The 12128-nt window shown below is 39.8% G+C and overlaps 2 protein-coding genes across 6 annotated transcripts; one reads left to right on the forward strand and one right to left on the reverse strand.

Moving 5' to 3' along the window:
- Nucleotides 1-1061: 1061 nt before the first annotated feature.
- Nucleotides 1062-9351, reverse strand: LOC144074382 (endophilin-B2-like). Of its 4 annotated transcripts, XM_077600786.1 has the most exons (14): nucleotides 9076-9351; nucleotides 8000-8121; nucleotides 7083-7224; nucleotides 6544-6555; nucleotides 6128-6256; nucleotides 5765-5898; nucleotides 4700-4792; nucleotides 4583-4594; nucleotides 3964-4026; nucleotides 3705-3728; nucleotides 3444-3533; nucleotides 3211-3311; nucleotides 2060-2261; nucleotides 1062-1508 (listed from the first exon to the last, which is right to left on the reverse strand). In XM_077600786.1, the coding sequence occupies exons 2-14, from the start codon at nucleotides 8069-8071 to the stop codon at nucleotides 1401-1403; spliced, it is 1182 nt and encodes a 393-aa protein (XP_077456912.1). In that variant the 5' UTR covers nucleotides 8072-8121; nucleotides 9076-9351; the 3' UTR covers nucleotides 1062-1400. The 4 variants fall into 4 exon arrangements, with proteins under 4 accessions (XP_077456912.1, XP_077456913.1, XP_077456914.1 ...); XM_077600787.1 differs by lacking the exon at nucleotides 6544-6555 and having other exon boundaries at nucleotides 9076-9350; XM_077600788.1 differs by lacking the exon at nucleotides 4583-4594 and having other exon boundaries at nucleotides 9076-9350.
- dph7 (diphthamide biosynthesis 7) lies at nucleotides 8498-11978 on the forward strand. Of its 2 annotated transcripts, none has more exons than XM_077600783.1 (10): nucleotides 8498-8662; nucleotides 8918-9090; nucleotides 9827-9960; nucleotides 10045-10132; nucleotides 10327-10421; nucleotides 10542-10699; nucleotides 10869-10941; nucleotides 11008-11073; nucleotides 11161-11333; nucleotides 11403-11978. In XM_077600783.1, the coding sequence occupies exons 2-10, from the start codon at nucleotides 8959-8961 to the stop codon at nucleotides 11807-11809; spliced, it is 1326 nt and encodes a 441-aa protein (XP_077456909.1). In that variant the 5' UTR covers nucleotides 8498-8662; nucleotides 8918-8958; the 3' UTR covers nucleotides 11810-11978. The 2 variants fall into 2 exon arrangements, with proteins under 2 accessions (XP_077456909.1, XP_077456911.1); XM_077600785.1 differs by having other exon boundaries at nucleotides 10545-10699.
- The last annotated feature ends 150 nt before the right edge of the window (nucleotides 11979-12128 follow it).

Raw genomic sequence — 12128 nt, forward strand, 5'->3', positions numbered from 1 at the left:
AAGAGAATCCAACCTGACGCACCTTTGTCCAAGGTTCATTCTGGCGATCGATGCCTCTCTTGCTTTTTGTTTTTGTTTTATTTCCTAATCTGCCGCCGCCATCCCCGAAAAGGCTTATTGGCGATTTTAGAAATAAATTTCCAAATCCTTTTTCACCTTGATATTTGATTGATAGATTATATCTTGTTGGCCTGCCAATCAAAAACACAAAAAGACAGACACACATTCACGCTCACACTCATAACCAGGGGAATTTAGAGTGTTCAACCAGTCTAGCATCCATAATTTTGGTTTGTGGGAGTAAACTGGAGTACCCGTAGAAAACCCACGAATTCTCGTGGACACCAGGAGTACTCCACACTCTGGAAGGTCTGGATCCACCCGGCTTTCATTAGTAGATCTTAGAACCGCAAGGTTGATACGCTAATCACTAGTCTTTCTATTTGGGTCGTTTACCCATACACCAGTGGCCCGTAAATTTTCATCACAGGTGGAAACCACCATCCCCAATGGGGTTTCTTGGTAGTTCACCCCCTTTTGCTGCACTATCAGCAATAATCATGCCAGAAGGAACTAGGTAATTAATGTATTAGATATGCGTGCCACACATGTACAAATAGAAATTTGTTTTGGAAGTTCCATTGCCTCCGTTTGTCTCCCTAGCCAGTCAGCATGAGCGACTGCCATGCGAGTGGCTGTGATTAACTCTTTGTTTGCCAATAATGCAATAACGTAAAAGCTGTGACACATTGAAACACACGCACCCCCACACAAGTATATTAACCGTTTGTAAAAAAAAAAATAACCTCCATGTTTTCCATGAAGTTATACACTTCTGTTAATGCTATCAGTTTAGCTGTTTGTACGTAGAATTGAGGTGGCAATAGTTTTGCCTCTAAAGTTTGTTTCCTCAGAGGTTGATATTTCATAATTTGCAAGTGCTATCTTTGACCATAATTCCAGCACTTGTTTAAAACCATGCCCCCCCCCCCCCCCCCCCCCATTCCGGGTTATACATTTTTAGACCAGATCTGGTTCGTCAATGGCAGGCAATTAGTTAATATCGTTGAAATTTTACTTTGCAGTTAGTAACGTTTTTAAAATAACGTTGGCTATTGAGAGACAGGAAGAAATGATGACGTACATGATTCAATGGGGATTTTTTTGAAAGTGTTCCAACATGAAATCTGACTCAGGTTTTGAAGAGGATTGTTGTCAAGCCGGTACTGCTGAACTTGTAACACATTTCAGTGAAACTTGTAATTGGCATGACATAGTGGGGATTTCGTCATGCTAGTGAAAGTAGAATTAGTGTGACTTCATGAAATTAATAGCAGTGAAAGGAGTAGGCTTATGGCTTCAGTTGTCGTCATTCATGAACTTCTGAGTCAGTGTGTTGTTTAGCTGAGAAGCTCCAAGTACGTGACAGGCACTTTCCCTTTTTGGTCCCCCTTTTCGCCAACCAGCCAGTCGGAGTCCATCCCTGGGACTGTGTAAACTGTAATGATCTGCAACAAAAACCACAGAGGCATTTTCTAATCAGCAAGCAGTAAAATAACCATGATAATAATAATAATAATACTAAGCGGTACTCAAAATGAATGATATATGTAATGATTTGAAAATGTATTGATTGATAGGATTAAAAATGTTAAATGATATCTTGTAAATATTAGTACTATTTTATATCCACTGTATTTTCAAGGACTACGTAATTAATTTGGCAATATATACTCTGGCAGGAATTAATCTTCAGTGAAAACATTTTTTTTCTTTTTAGCTGTCTACAATCAGATATTGGCACTGCATTTAGGCATTTAGAGTTGATGAGAAAATTGTGGGGCATGTGTTGTCCTCCTGCAAAACCCACAGGAACACCCTGTTAGGTGTTTCACCTTGTTATTGTTGCAGTCTTTTAGGAAAGTGTAAGATTGTTTGTCTTCATTCAAAGTTTTTGTTTTGAAAAATGATGATTTTTAGTTTGACCACCAGTGTGTAAGTGTCCAATAAAAGAAAATGTGGCATCGAGCGCACTTTTGGGCCAAATGTCTCATCTCACCTCATCAGCTAGGAGGAAAAGCTCACTGGAATCAGAAGCATCATAATCATATAGGACTTTGGCCATGCGTGTGCCTGCAGCAGGAGCTTGGACTTCCTCAATCTTCAGTGTGTCCATCTCCGCAGTGCTGTTGAAACTTTCAGATATCAAGTCCGCAGTAGCTCTGGTGCCGGAGGAATTCAGGGCAAAAGCATTTGGTAGTCTGGGAGGAAGCAGAGAAAAAGGAGTACATTTCTGTAACCAAAGGGATACTTGGACTCAAATGCATTCCTCCCAACACACACCGTTTATTAGCCTCTCCATTATTATGCCTAGGCTGAAAGTAAAGAAAGAGATGTACAGTAAAGTATGTGAAAATCAAAATAACACTGAGGTACAACCTCACAGAAAAAAATAAAAACTCAAAAAGACGGAAAAGATGAAGAAACAGTAGAAACAAGCACTAATGTGCTACCACGGTCTGAAGGCTGAAGGCTTGGACCAAGAGCGTCTCCATTGTGTAACTCCTAACCTACAGGGAACAATAAGTTCCCAAATAATTCATTAATTAGCCCAGTTACGATTTTTTTTTTTTGGCAGGGCACATACCAAGAATAGCTTTTCCAAATTCCATTGTGATCTATCCACTCAAAAACGGAAGTGGTTAAAAAAACAAGTGTACACACCCACAACAACAATATATAGGCCTTGAGCCTGTTCAACCACATTGCAATGTTTTTTTTCCACTTTCTAGCTAATTTAAATTTCAAATGCCAAAACGTATTAGCAGTGTTCTGTCTTAGCTGTATTTTAACAGACAGAAGACCAGTCAAGTGCCACTCAAGTAGTTGTACACACAGTCAAAAGTTTTGAGACCCCATTCATCACCCTTCACTGTTTGACCAAGGGTGCATGACTTCTTGTTGTCCTTCTTCTCATGGGTCCTACTCCTCCATCAATCGTGAACCCATCGATCCTCAGAGCCTGATGTTTTTTTTGTATTTTTTGTATTCTGGCTGATTACTTAACTGCAGACTTATTGGGTGGTGCTTGTGATGCCTGTACCGCAGGTTACGAAATAGCCATTGGACGGCAGGCCCGAGCCTCCTTCGGCTTTTTAAAACAGTTTCTGTTGACACATCCACCCACACGATCTATTATCTTGATCTCACCTTCCAAGTTGTTTCTGTAGTTCTTGCATGTGAAAGTGACACTGCTTGTAATAAATTGCTTGCGCCTCCACAAATTCATGAAGGCAGCGGAGGTGATTCACCTGGAGGGAAATTACAATAGTGTCATGCAGTCAGAAGATCACAATTAAGTTATTTGAAACATGCACTTAAAATAGACCATTTTGTGTGCGATATTAATAACCATGAGGTGAAAAGTATTATAGCCGACATACATGCGTACTGCTGATACCCTCCAAAAGAAGCCGTGTAACTTCTGCCTGGCGGTCAAACTCCGTTTGGGCCGACCTGAGTTCATGTTCAGCCTGAAATGATAATATGAACATTTGTAACATTCCAATTAAAATAATTAAGTCAAATTTCAATTTAGATCCTTGTTGGGGAATAATACCGGTGATTCCTTTGGTAATAATTATTTTTATTTCGTCTTTGTTCAGGTCAATCAACCATTGTTAAAAAAATGTCATAGCACTTACTTTTTCAACTTCCTCGCTCCAAAGCTGAGATGTAAACAGACAGCAAAAGAACAATAGAAATGGAAATTTAATTTTTGTAATGAATGCATCTTTAATGACTTAACATCTTTCAGTTACTATAAAACGCAAAAATATAGTGTTGCTCCTCTGTTTCTATTCGCAAGCCTGTGAGTTAAAATATGAAAATAGAGCCTTTATTTGGATGAATAAATCATCTTAACGTTATGGTCGTGTTTTTTGTAAAACGGAATCTCCTTACAGCAGAAGCACTGGCAGAAAGGACATAGTTGCGTGGTCTGGTCTCCTGAAAATCTGGCGCCACCTTTTGAAAATAATGAAAAGGTTTACTTTAATACACAACATTTTTTTGTAATCTTTAAAGACAGGTGCTCTTTTTCCTTCACAATATGTTTCCTGAGCTGTAAACATTCTATCAAGACACAAAAACCCCGCTCAGGAAATATAATGCACTGAAACTGCACCAAATTATGACAGTCAGCCGTGAAGCTATTTCACATTAATAAGGAAGAAAATCTTATGAGAATCTTTTGGAAATTCACAATGATGACTAACGAATCACAAAATGTTGTATTAAAAAAATACTAGAAATAATTTCCAACTGCAGAATTTTCTTCCATTAATAGTGTGTATAATGTACACAATTACCAAAAATGATAAAGAAATTAAAAACACACAAACAAAAGTCAGTCCTCTAGTCAAAGCCCACAATTTATTTGAATGTTTAGTCATTCCTTAACCCCCAAAACTTGGCTTCGACTTTATGTTCAAGATGAGGGCAAACTTTTTCTTTTCATTGAATGAACAAAAAGAATAATGGCGATAAGTGCTTGACTATTAAAAACGTGGTCAATACTCACATCGCCCTCGCACTTCCATGGTTGTGTACACAAAACAAGTGAAATCATGAATAATACCATAACGAGGAAAAAATTAGTGCGATGATACATTCCGATGATGCCGTGTGGTTAACTCACCGCAGCCTTTGCCTCCGCCGCTTTGGCCTTTTTTAAACGCGATTTAGCCGCATCCAGATCAAGGCGGAGATTCTCCAATAGGCGCCGTTCTTTCTGCAGAGACATGTTGAGAGTTTAATAATTTGATGACACACAATGCCGCAGGAGTGTGTTAGTCCCAAGAACATGACTTCCCTCTAGTGTCTAGTGCGCAGACATGCATGAGTTAAGAAATAGTAATCTACAGTGGTACCCCGACCTACGATCAGCTCTACCTACAACATGGTCGAGGAACGAAAAAATTTCGATCGAATAATTCGCCCGAGATACGATCAAAATTTCGAGATGCGACCAAGCCAGGTGGCCATGACATGAGAGGCTGTTTATCATTGTAGCGCACTGTCTTTTTTTGCCGCATCTCTTTCGTGTATAACAGATATCCACGAGCACTGAACGATTTATTCAGACGAGTTTCTCCTAGCATCGACCAGGAAACACACAACGCGCATGCGCGGGCAAAAAGAGGGTTTTTTGGGTAATGAAGTATACTCGTGCACACAACACCGATAGGCAATGGCACCCTTTCTCAGAATAAAACTTCATTACCCACAATCAATACGTGGGTAGGCTGTTATTGCTTCCTTAGCCTGCTAGCTCCCGCGATCGCTCAATGAAGACTACTTCTCGTTGGCAAGTGGTCGTGCGTTATCCTATTGTGAGGACATTTGTGTGCATCATTTTTGGAATATTTGAAGGGAATACAACAGCAAACAGCCCATCGATAGCGAACGTGAGGGTGGAGGCGTGGCAAACAGCTAATCCGCCCAGAATGAAGGTAAAGAAAAATTAAAACAAAATTAGAATTCAGTTTTGTGTAAATTTACATTAAACTTATGTTTGAGTGTCTGTATATATTAATCCAAGTTAATTTAAATTTGTTTGTTCGTTTATGAGTGCGTTGTTGCCATGGATAAAGTCCCCCCGAACTTAACATGGTTACATTCTTAATGTTTCGAAGAGGAACACTGAGAAAAGATGAGAAGTCAAGTAAATATTGGCAAAAGTAGTAATGTGTTGCACACTGACTGTAATAGTCCTCCAATCTCCTTCCAGAAAGTTGCGGAGGGGTGTCAGAAAACTGATGGCTGATGTTTGAAGGAACTCCCTCTCAGATGTTCCTATTTTCTGCTCACATTCTCCCACTTTGATTAGAGTGCTTCCTGTAGAAGAGTGAAATGAGCTGAGGAGACGATTGCGGCATTTGTCTGCATAACAATGCAATCTTTGTTTCACATTGAGGACTTTCAAAATGAATGCATTAATGACAACTAATGCATCATGAAATTAATTGACAATTATTTTGATAGTAGATTCATCGTTGTCTAACTTAAAATTGTGCAAACACATTTTAAACAAGAAATTATACAAAGGGATTCATTTCACACCTACCATAAGGAGTGTCGAGACCAAAGTCGTTGGCAGCATCCTCCATCAAATGACCGAGAAGTTCCCCATTGGTCACTCTGGACGGTGCCTTCCAGTCCAACTTTTCGTACACAAACTCTTCAATTCTAGAACCTGCAGAAAGTACAAAGGTTAATCTATAGCAATCAAAAATGTTATAAATATAATTTAAAATTCCATAGTATCCACAAACACTGCGTCACAAGGAGTTATTTATGATTGGAGAGGCTGATCAGTCAACCAATATATATATATATACTTGTACCTCATTATAATTCAGTACTTAAATCTACTACTATTCACACTCTAGTCTAGTCTTCATACAATTATGGTGTATTTACAATTGAGTAATGTGAACAGAGGGATCCCACAACTGGGCTAGAATTTAAAAAAATACTCACCTGTGTGATCGACTGTAGCATGAAGAATCAAACAAACCAAATGTTAAGCCACAATACTTGGGCGTATGACAGTGAGGTTTTTTGTTTGTTTTGACTTTATTCACCAACTGTAGCCTAGTTTCTTTCATCCAAACTGAAATATTACTTGTCCCTTTTATACAAATGTTTACTACTATATCATGGCTTGAGCCCCAACTCCCAGAAATATTGTGCTGGGGATTTAACGGAGTCAGTCTTGTTAGTTTCTCCCAAAACCATAGATCCAGTTAGCCTCAAGAATTCAGCCATTGCGGGCTCTTGAAAGGACTGACGGGGAAAATAAGATTGGTTTCCCTCGAGGTAAAATTGAAGATTGCCATCATATCTAAGAGTGGTGTGTGAGTGCACTAGATAATGCGGCTTGTTGATTAAATTATGCTGAAGTTAATATTACCGGTGCATGGAGATGCCCCTTTTGTTTGTTTGGGTATATTTATATTTTGCAGCGATTAAATAATTTTTTTAATTCTTCTTTTTCTCTTTTAATACTGATGTCTTACTTGGGTTTGGCTGCAGTAAAATCTCTGTTTGCCTGTAGATCTTCTCAGTCCAGTTTTTTGTGCAGTCTGCGCGGCTCATTAGGTTTTCATAGTGAGCATCCAACTCAGTCTTCTCGGCCTGGCCCAGCTTCTCTTCTGTAAACTACACCAGGTAAATCACAAACACAGTTGATCCACATCTTCTGCATCATTCTCCAATTCAGAAATGCTAAATTACACTAAAGCATGCTCATCTGACTCATTGGCTGTCATTGACAGCGCTAGATGTCCAATCCTTTCTTGAGAATGAGCATCCACAGTCAGTATATTCCCATTCCAAATGAATTGAAACATAATTGGATGGAGTAGGCTCCAGCACCCCCAACAACCCTTGTGAGGGCGGCGGTTAAATGATACAGAAAATGAATGAATAAATTTATTGGTGTATATGGCAGGCAATGGGGGAAATTCTATGAAAAGTTTAGAGTACCAGTGTGCATTTGTTTTTATTATTTTTAAATAAAAAATATTGGTTTTATTCATTAATAAATACCCTAAATTAATTATTGATAATAATAAAAATTAAGGCCATATTTTGTGTCATGTAGGACATACTTGTATTATCCGGGTTGTGCAAAGTATTGAATCAGTAGGCTGGTAAGGGCTGGATTGGACGTCTATCGCCGTCAATGGCAGCCAGTGAGTTAGAGAACTACGTCATGCTTCCGTCCGCAACATTTTGCATCGGTGCTGTATTCACGGGCATTATACTAACTTTTAAGGCAATGTCATCCTAACACGAAGCTAGTCGAAGGATGTTTTGGTTGTGTTGGTTGCGTTAGCCAGTATGCGAAGCTACAAAAGGTTCGGTTCGAAACATATGGCAGAAGCAAAGCTTGGGTCCATAAGGCCAGTGCGGCAGTGAGAACATTTCCTACCTGAACGGCCCGTGTAAACAGCAAACCAGCACCCGTGGCGATCTTTTTCACGTTAAAGTCCATCGCGTACATAGACGATGGGGGTGGCTCTTCCACTCCGGTCCGGGAGGGCGATGTCACGGCTCCAGAGAAGAGCAGATCGAAGACCTCAGCCGGTTAGACGTCACGAGTCACGACAACAATCATACTTCTATTCATCTATAGTTCCTATTTGTTTTAAGAAACTGGTCATTTAAAACCATGATCCTGTTTATGAGGTGGGAAACATATCAACATTTTAAAGTGATTTTGATTTGAAACATATTTTGAATCATTTGACAATTTGAGTTTGATTTATCTAATAAAGGGACAATTCATATTAATGAACATGTACATGTAAATATGTAAGATTATAGCAGAAGGCCAATTTTCAGTCTCATGTGCAGGTTGGTGTTAAAAACAGTCAGTGTTTTATTTTATTTTTAAAAAAACAATTACAATTTAAATGTATTTACTATAAACCTGCTTAAAATAGTGATATCTAGTTATTGACGCCAGTAGAATAGAATTGTTGTTGTTGTTGTTGTTGTTTTTGTATGATGACCGAAGCAACCGGAAAGCAAGGTGGGGGTAATGACACAACAATCAGCCAGCGTCCTGAAAGCGCGTCGCAGATCGATAATTGTGAGTTTATCAAATATATCCATGTATATTTCGTACATAAATGTTTTGTCAACTTATTTCTAACCCTCTCTTGGTCATATCGTGTCCTATCTTGTTGTTGGATACAGTAGTAGAAGTTAGCAGTCAAGCTAACTCTTGTCAAGCTAGCTACCGATTCTGGGAGATTAGATAGCCGAGTTCGTTTATGTTGTATTTTTTCCTGACTTTTTTTTGACGTATGTCATTTTATGAAGTTCATATTAATCCGCTTTCCAGTTTGGGGATCATCGCCGTAACGTAATGCATAGCAGTCAGGCATGGCTTGGAAGTCAAGAACCCGCAGCCTGCAAGTGTTTGACACGGAGTTGAGTGCTGACACCGTGGAATGGTGCCCGATCTCTTCCCGACACGGATTCCTCGTTTGCGGGACTTACCAGCTTCAAAAAGGCGTGAGCGTCCTCGCTTTCTCTTCTCAATATTTTACTTCCAATGTGCTAAATCTTCATCGGTTCCGTAAATTGGCTAACTTGGCGTGTTGTGTACAAGTCAGGCTCGCACAAATACTTCAAATTCCGCCTTAATCATAGTGCGTGAACTATGAGCAGTCATTTAACTCAATGACTGCCATTGACGGCGCTAGACGTCCAATTCATTTCGACTGGGGATAGAGAATGAACGATTGTTCATAGGTCGTTGATGGCGTTGAAAGCTAAGCATTCACAGCCAGCCGTACCAGTTTAAATTGGACGTCATTCAACGTCAATGGCATGCAATGAGTGGATTGCTATGAAAACACAACTGCCTTGCAGTTTGGGCCGGAGCTGGTGTGTATTTCTGTTTTTATTTGTTTCAATTGTATTATTAAACAACATAGATTAAATATATATTAAAATACGCTAATGAATAATTACTGCTAATATCTGAGATCAGTTCATTTTTAATTTAATCTGTCCTGAAATATTTGCACTCACAAATATTCCATTTGGAACACAAGCTGTGAGTAAAATGCTTTAAAAAAGTAACCAATCCTAACACGAAATAGTCCTAAAAGAAATGTTGTAGTGTCAGCAACCGACTATTCTACACTATGTAAAGCTAAATCATTCCTCATAACTAACTTATTATACAACATTTTTATTTTGTGAAGGATTGATGATCATTTGTATATTCCCTCTCCTGTTATAGAAAGGGGAAGACGATGGTGCCCCGAGCCGGACTGGCCGTTTATACCTTTTTGAACATCGGCACAAAGGTTTGACGAGTCCCCCTCTTACTGAGCTCCAACGTATAGACACAGCTGCCATTTTAGATTTAAAATGGTAAGACATTTAAAGGCTTTCCAACACGATAACAGACGATTTATGTGTCTGTTTAAGTTGTTGAATTATTACTTATTTCTTCAGGTGTCATGTATCTGTGTCAGGAATGGTCGTGTTGGGACTGGCAGCCGCCACTGGAGAATTGCAGTTGTATACTCTGTCAGACAGCCAGGTGAGGAAATGTGCCACAATATTTCTATATTGACAGTGTCATAGTAGGAAAATCTTTCAAATTATGTAAAAAAATAAAAAATAATAATAATTAACATCATTTTGAAATTGGAATGAATTTCTTTTATCATTTCACTAGGCTTTCTTTTTACTCATTAATGTGGAGATCTACACTCATAGCTGTGTATTCAGTAGGAAGGCAGTAGCAATCTGCAGGCCCTGAACAGCGTGGAACTTGGAGGAGACCAGTTGGCCTTGTCCTTAGATTGGTCCACCGGAAGATTGGACAGGTAAGAGAATGGACTCCATCTCAAGCTGTACTTTAGATAGAACGAATAGCGTGTACAATGATGTCTTCGGCACATGAATCCCCATGTTGTTTTTCCATAAACTATGGTTCTCGTCAACAGCAGTGATGTGCGGGTGGTGTGCAGCGACTCTGCAGGTCGTGTTAGTGTTCTCTCTTTGGATGAAGGTGCTCTGACGATTTTGTCACAGTGGAAGGCCCACGACTTTGAGGCTTGGATCTCGGCCTTCTCCTACTGGGACACGCAGTTGGTTTACTCAGGTTAACAATTCCTTTTCAGAAATCTTACACCTCACTGTTGGAGAACTCTTAATCTGGTATTACTGTACTCGAGGGTGTCAGAGACAAGTAGCCCTTTAACCAATACTTGTGTTTGACTCACCCCATCTACCAAAACACTAAGTCATGAACCCTGTGTGTGTGTGGCTAGGCGGAGATGATTGTAAACTCAAAGGTTGGGACCTCCGGATCAGCCCATCTAGTCCTGCATTCGTCAGTAAAAGGTAATTAATGTCGGTATCATTTTTGGAGAGCTACCAAATCAACATCTCCGTGTCGTTTGTCAAAAGGCATTCAATGGGTGTGTGCAGCATTCACAGCAACCCACATCGGGAACACATCCTAGCTACAGGAAGGTAATTGTTGCAATGAACACATTCTTTTGCGTGCATTGTTTTTTTATAGCACTAGTGTCTTTGAAATTTTGTACTTTTCTCGTGCAGTTATGATGAGAAGGTCCTGCTGTGGGATGGAAGAAATATGCGGCAGCCTTTTAGTGAGAGTATGCTCGGTGGTGGGGTGTGGAGGCTCAAGTGGCATCCGACTCAAGAGCACCTGCTTCTGGCAGCATGCATGCACAATGACTTTCACATACTTCACTGTCAACAGACTATAGGTGAGTAAAGGGGTAAAAGAAGCACTTTTGTGTTGGCATTTTCTGAAAACCTTTTTTTTTTTATTCTAGAGTCCAACAAAGGAGACTGTCCAGTTGTAGCCTCATACATTCTCCACAACTCTTTGGCATATGGGGCGGACTGGTCTCGACTGTCACTGGAGGAACCCGCTCCTCTCTCACCTCCTGCTAGCGAACCAAAGGAACATCTCACAGACGGCGGTGGACACTTGAGGATCCAGTACGAATCCCCCACTGCCAGTTTTGACACTTCCCTAGAGGATGACTGTGGGCAATACATCCCAGAGGATATCACTCCTCCATCTACCAGCTCTAATGCATGCCACACGGTCACACCAAATGACGATGCCTCCTCAATGTCATTTCTTCTTGCGACTTGCTCATTTTATGATCATATGCTTCACTTGTGGCGGTGGGACTGGGCACCAGTTGAGACACAGGTAGAGACCAATGCCTAGAGGGCTGGCTGTGTTGACTATTGTGTGTATTTTTAAAAAAATGGCGCAGAATATATAGTTCCTATATTACGTGACATATCATTGACTTACTTTTTTACCAGAGGTAGTGCATCACAATTATAATTCATGTTCCGTTGAATAAACTGGAATCAGTTGACATCACCCCATACTAATTTTTCCAAACGTTTAATCATTCCATTTCTCAACTTTGAAAGAAAAAAAACGTTGAAGAACCCACAAAGAAAAGTATCTAGATTTAACTAGTAATCCTCAAAAGGCAAATGGATTTCAGCTTGATGGTTTCAATTGGCTTACTTAT

Source organism: Stigmatopora argus, chromosome 5 (assembly GCF_051989625.1).
Source record: "Stigmatopora argus isolate UIUO_Sarg chromosome 5, RoL_Sarg_1.0, whole genome shotgun sequence".
In the NCBI taxonomy this organism is placed as follows: Eukaryota; Metazoa; Chordata; class Actinopteri; order Syngnathiformes; family Syngnathidae; genus Stigmatopora; species Stigmatopora argus.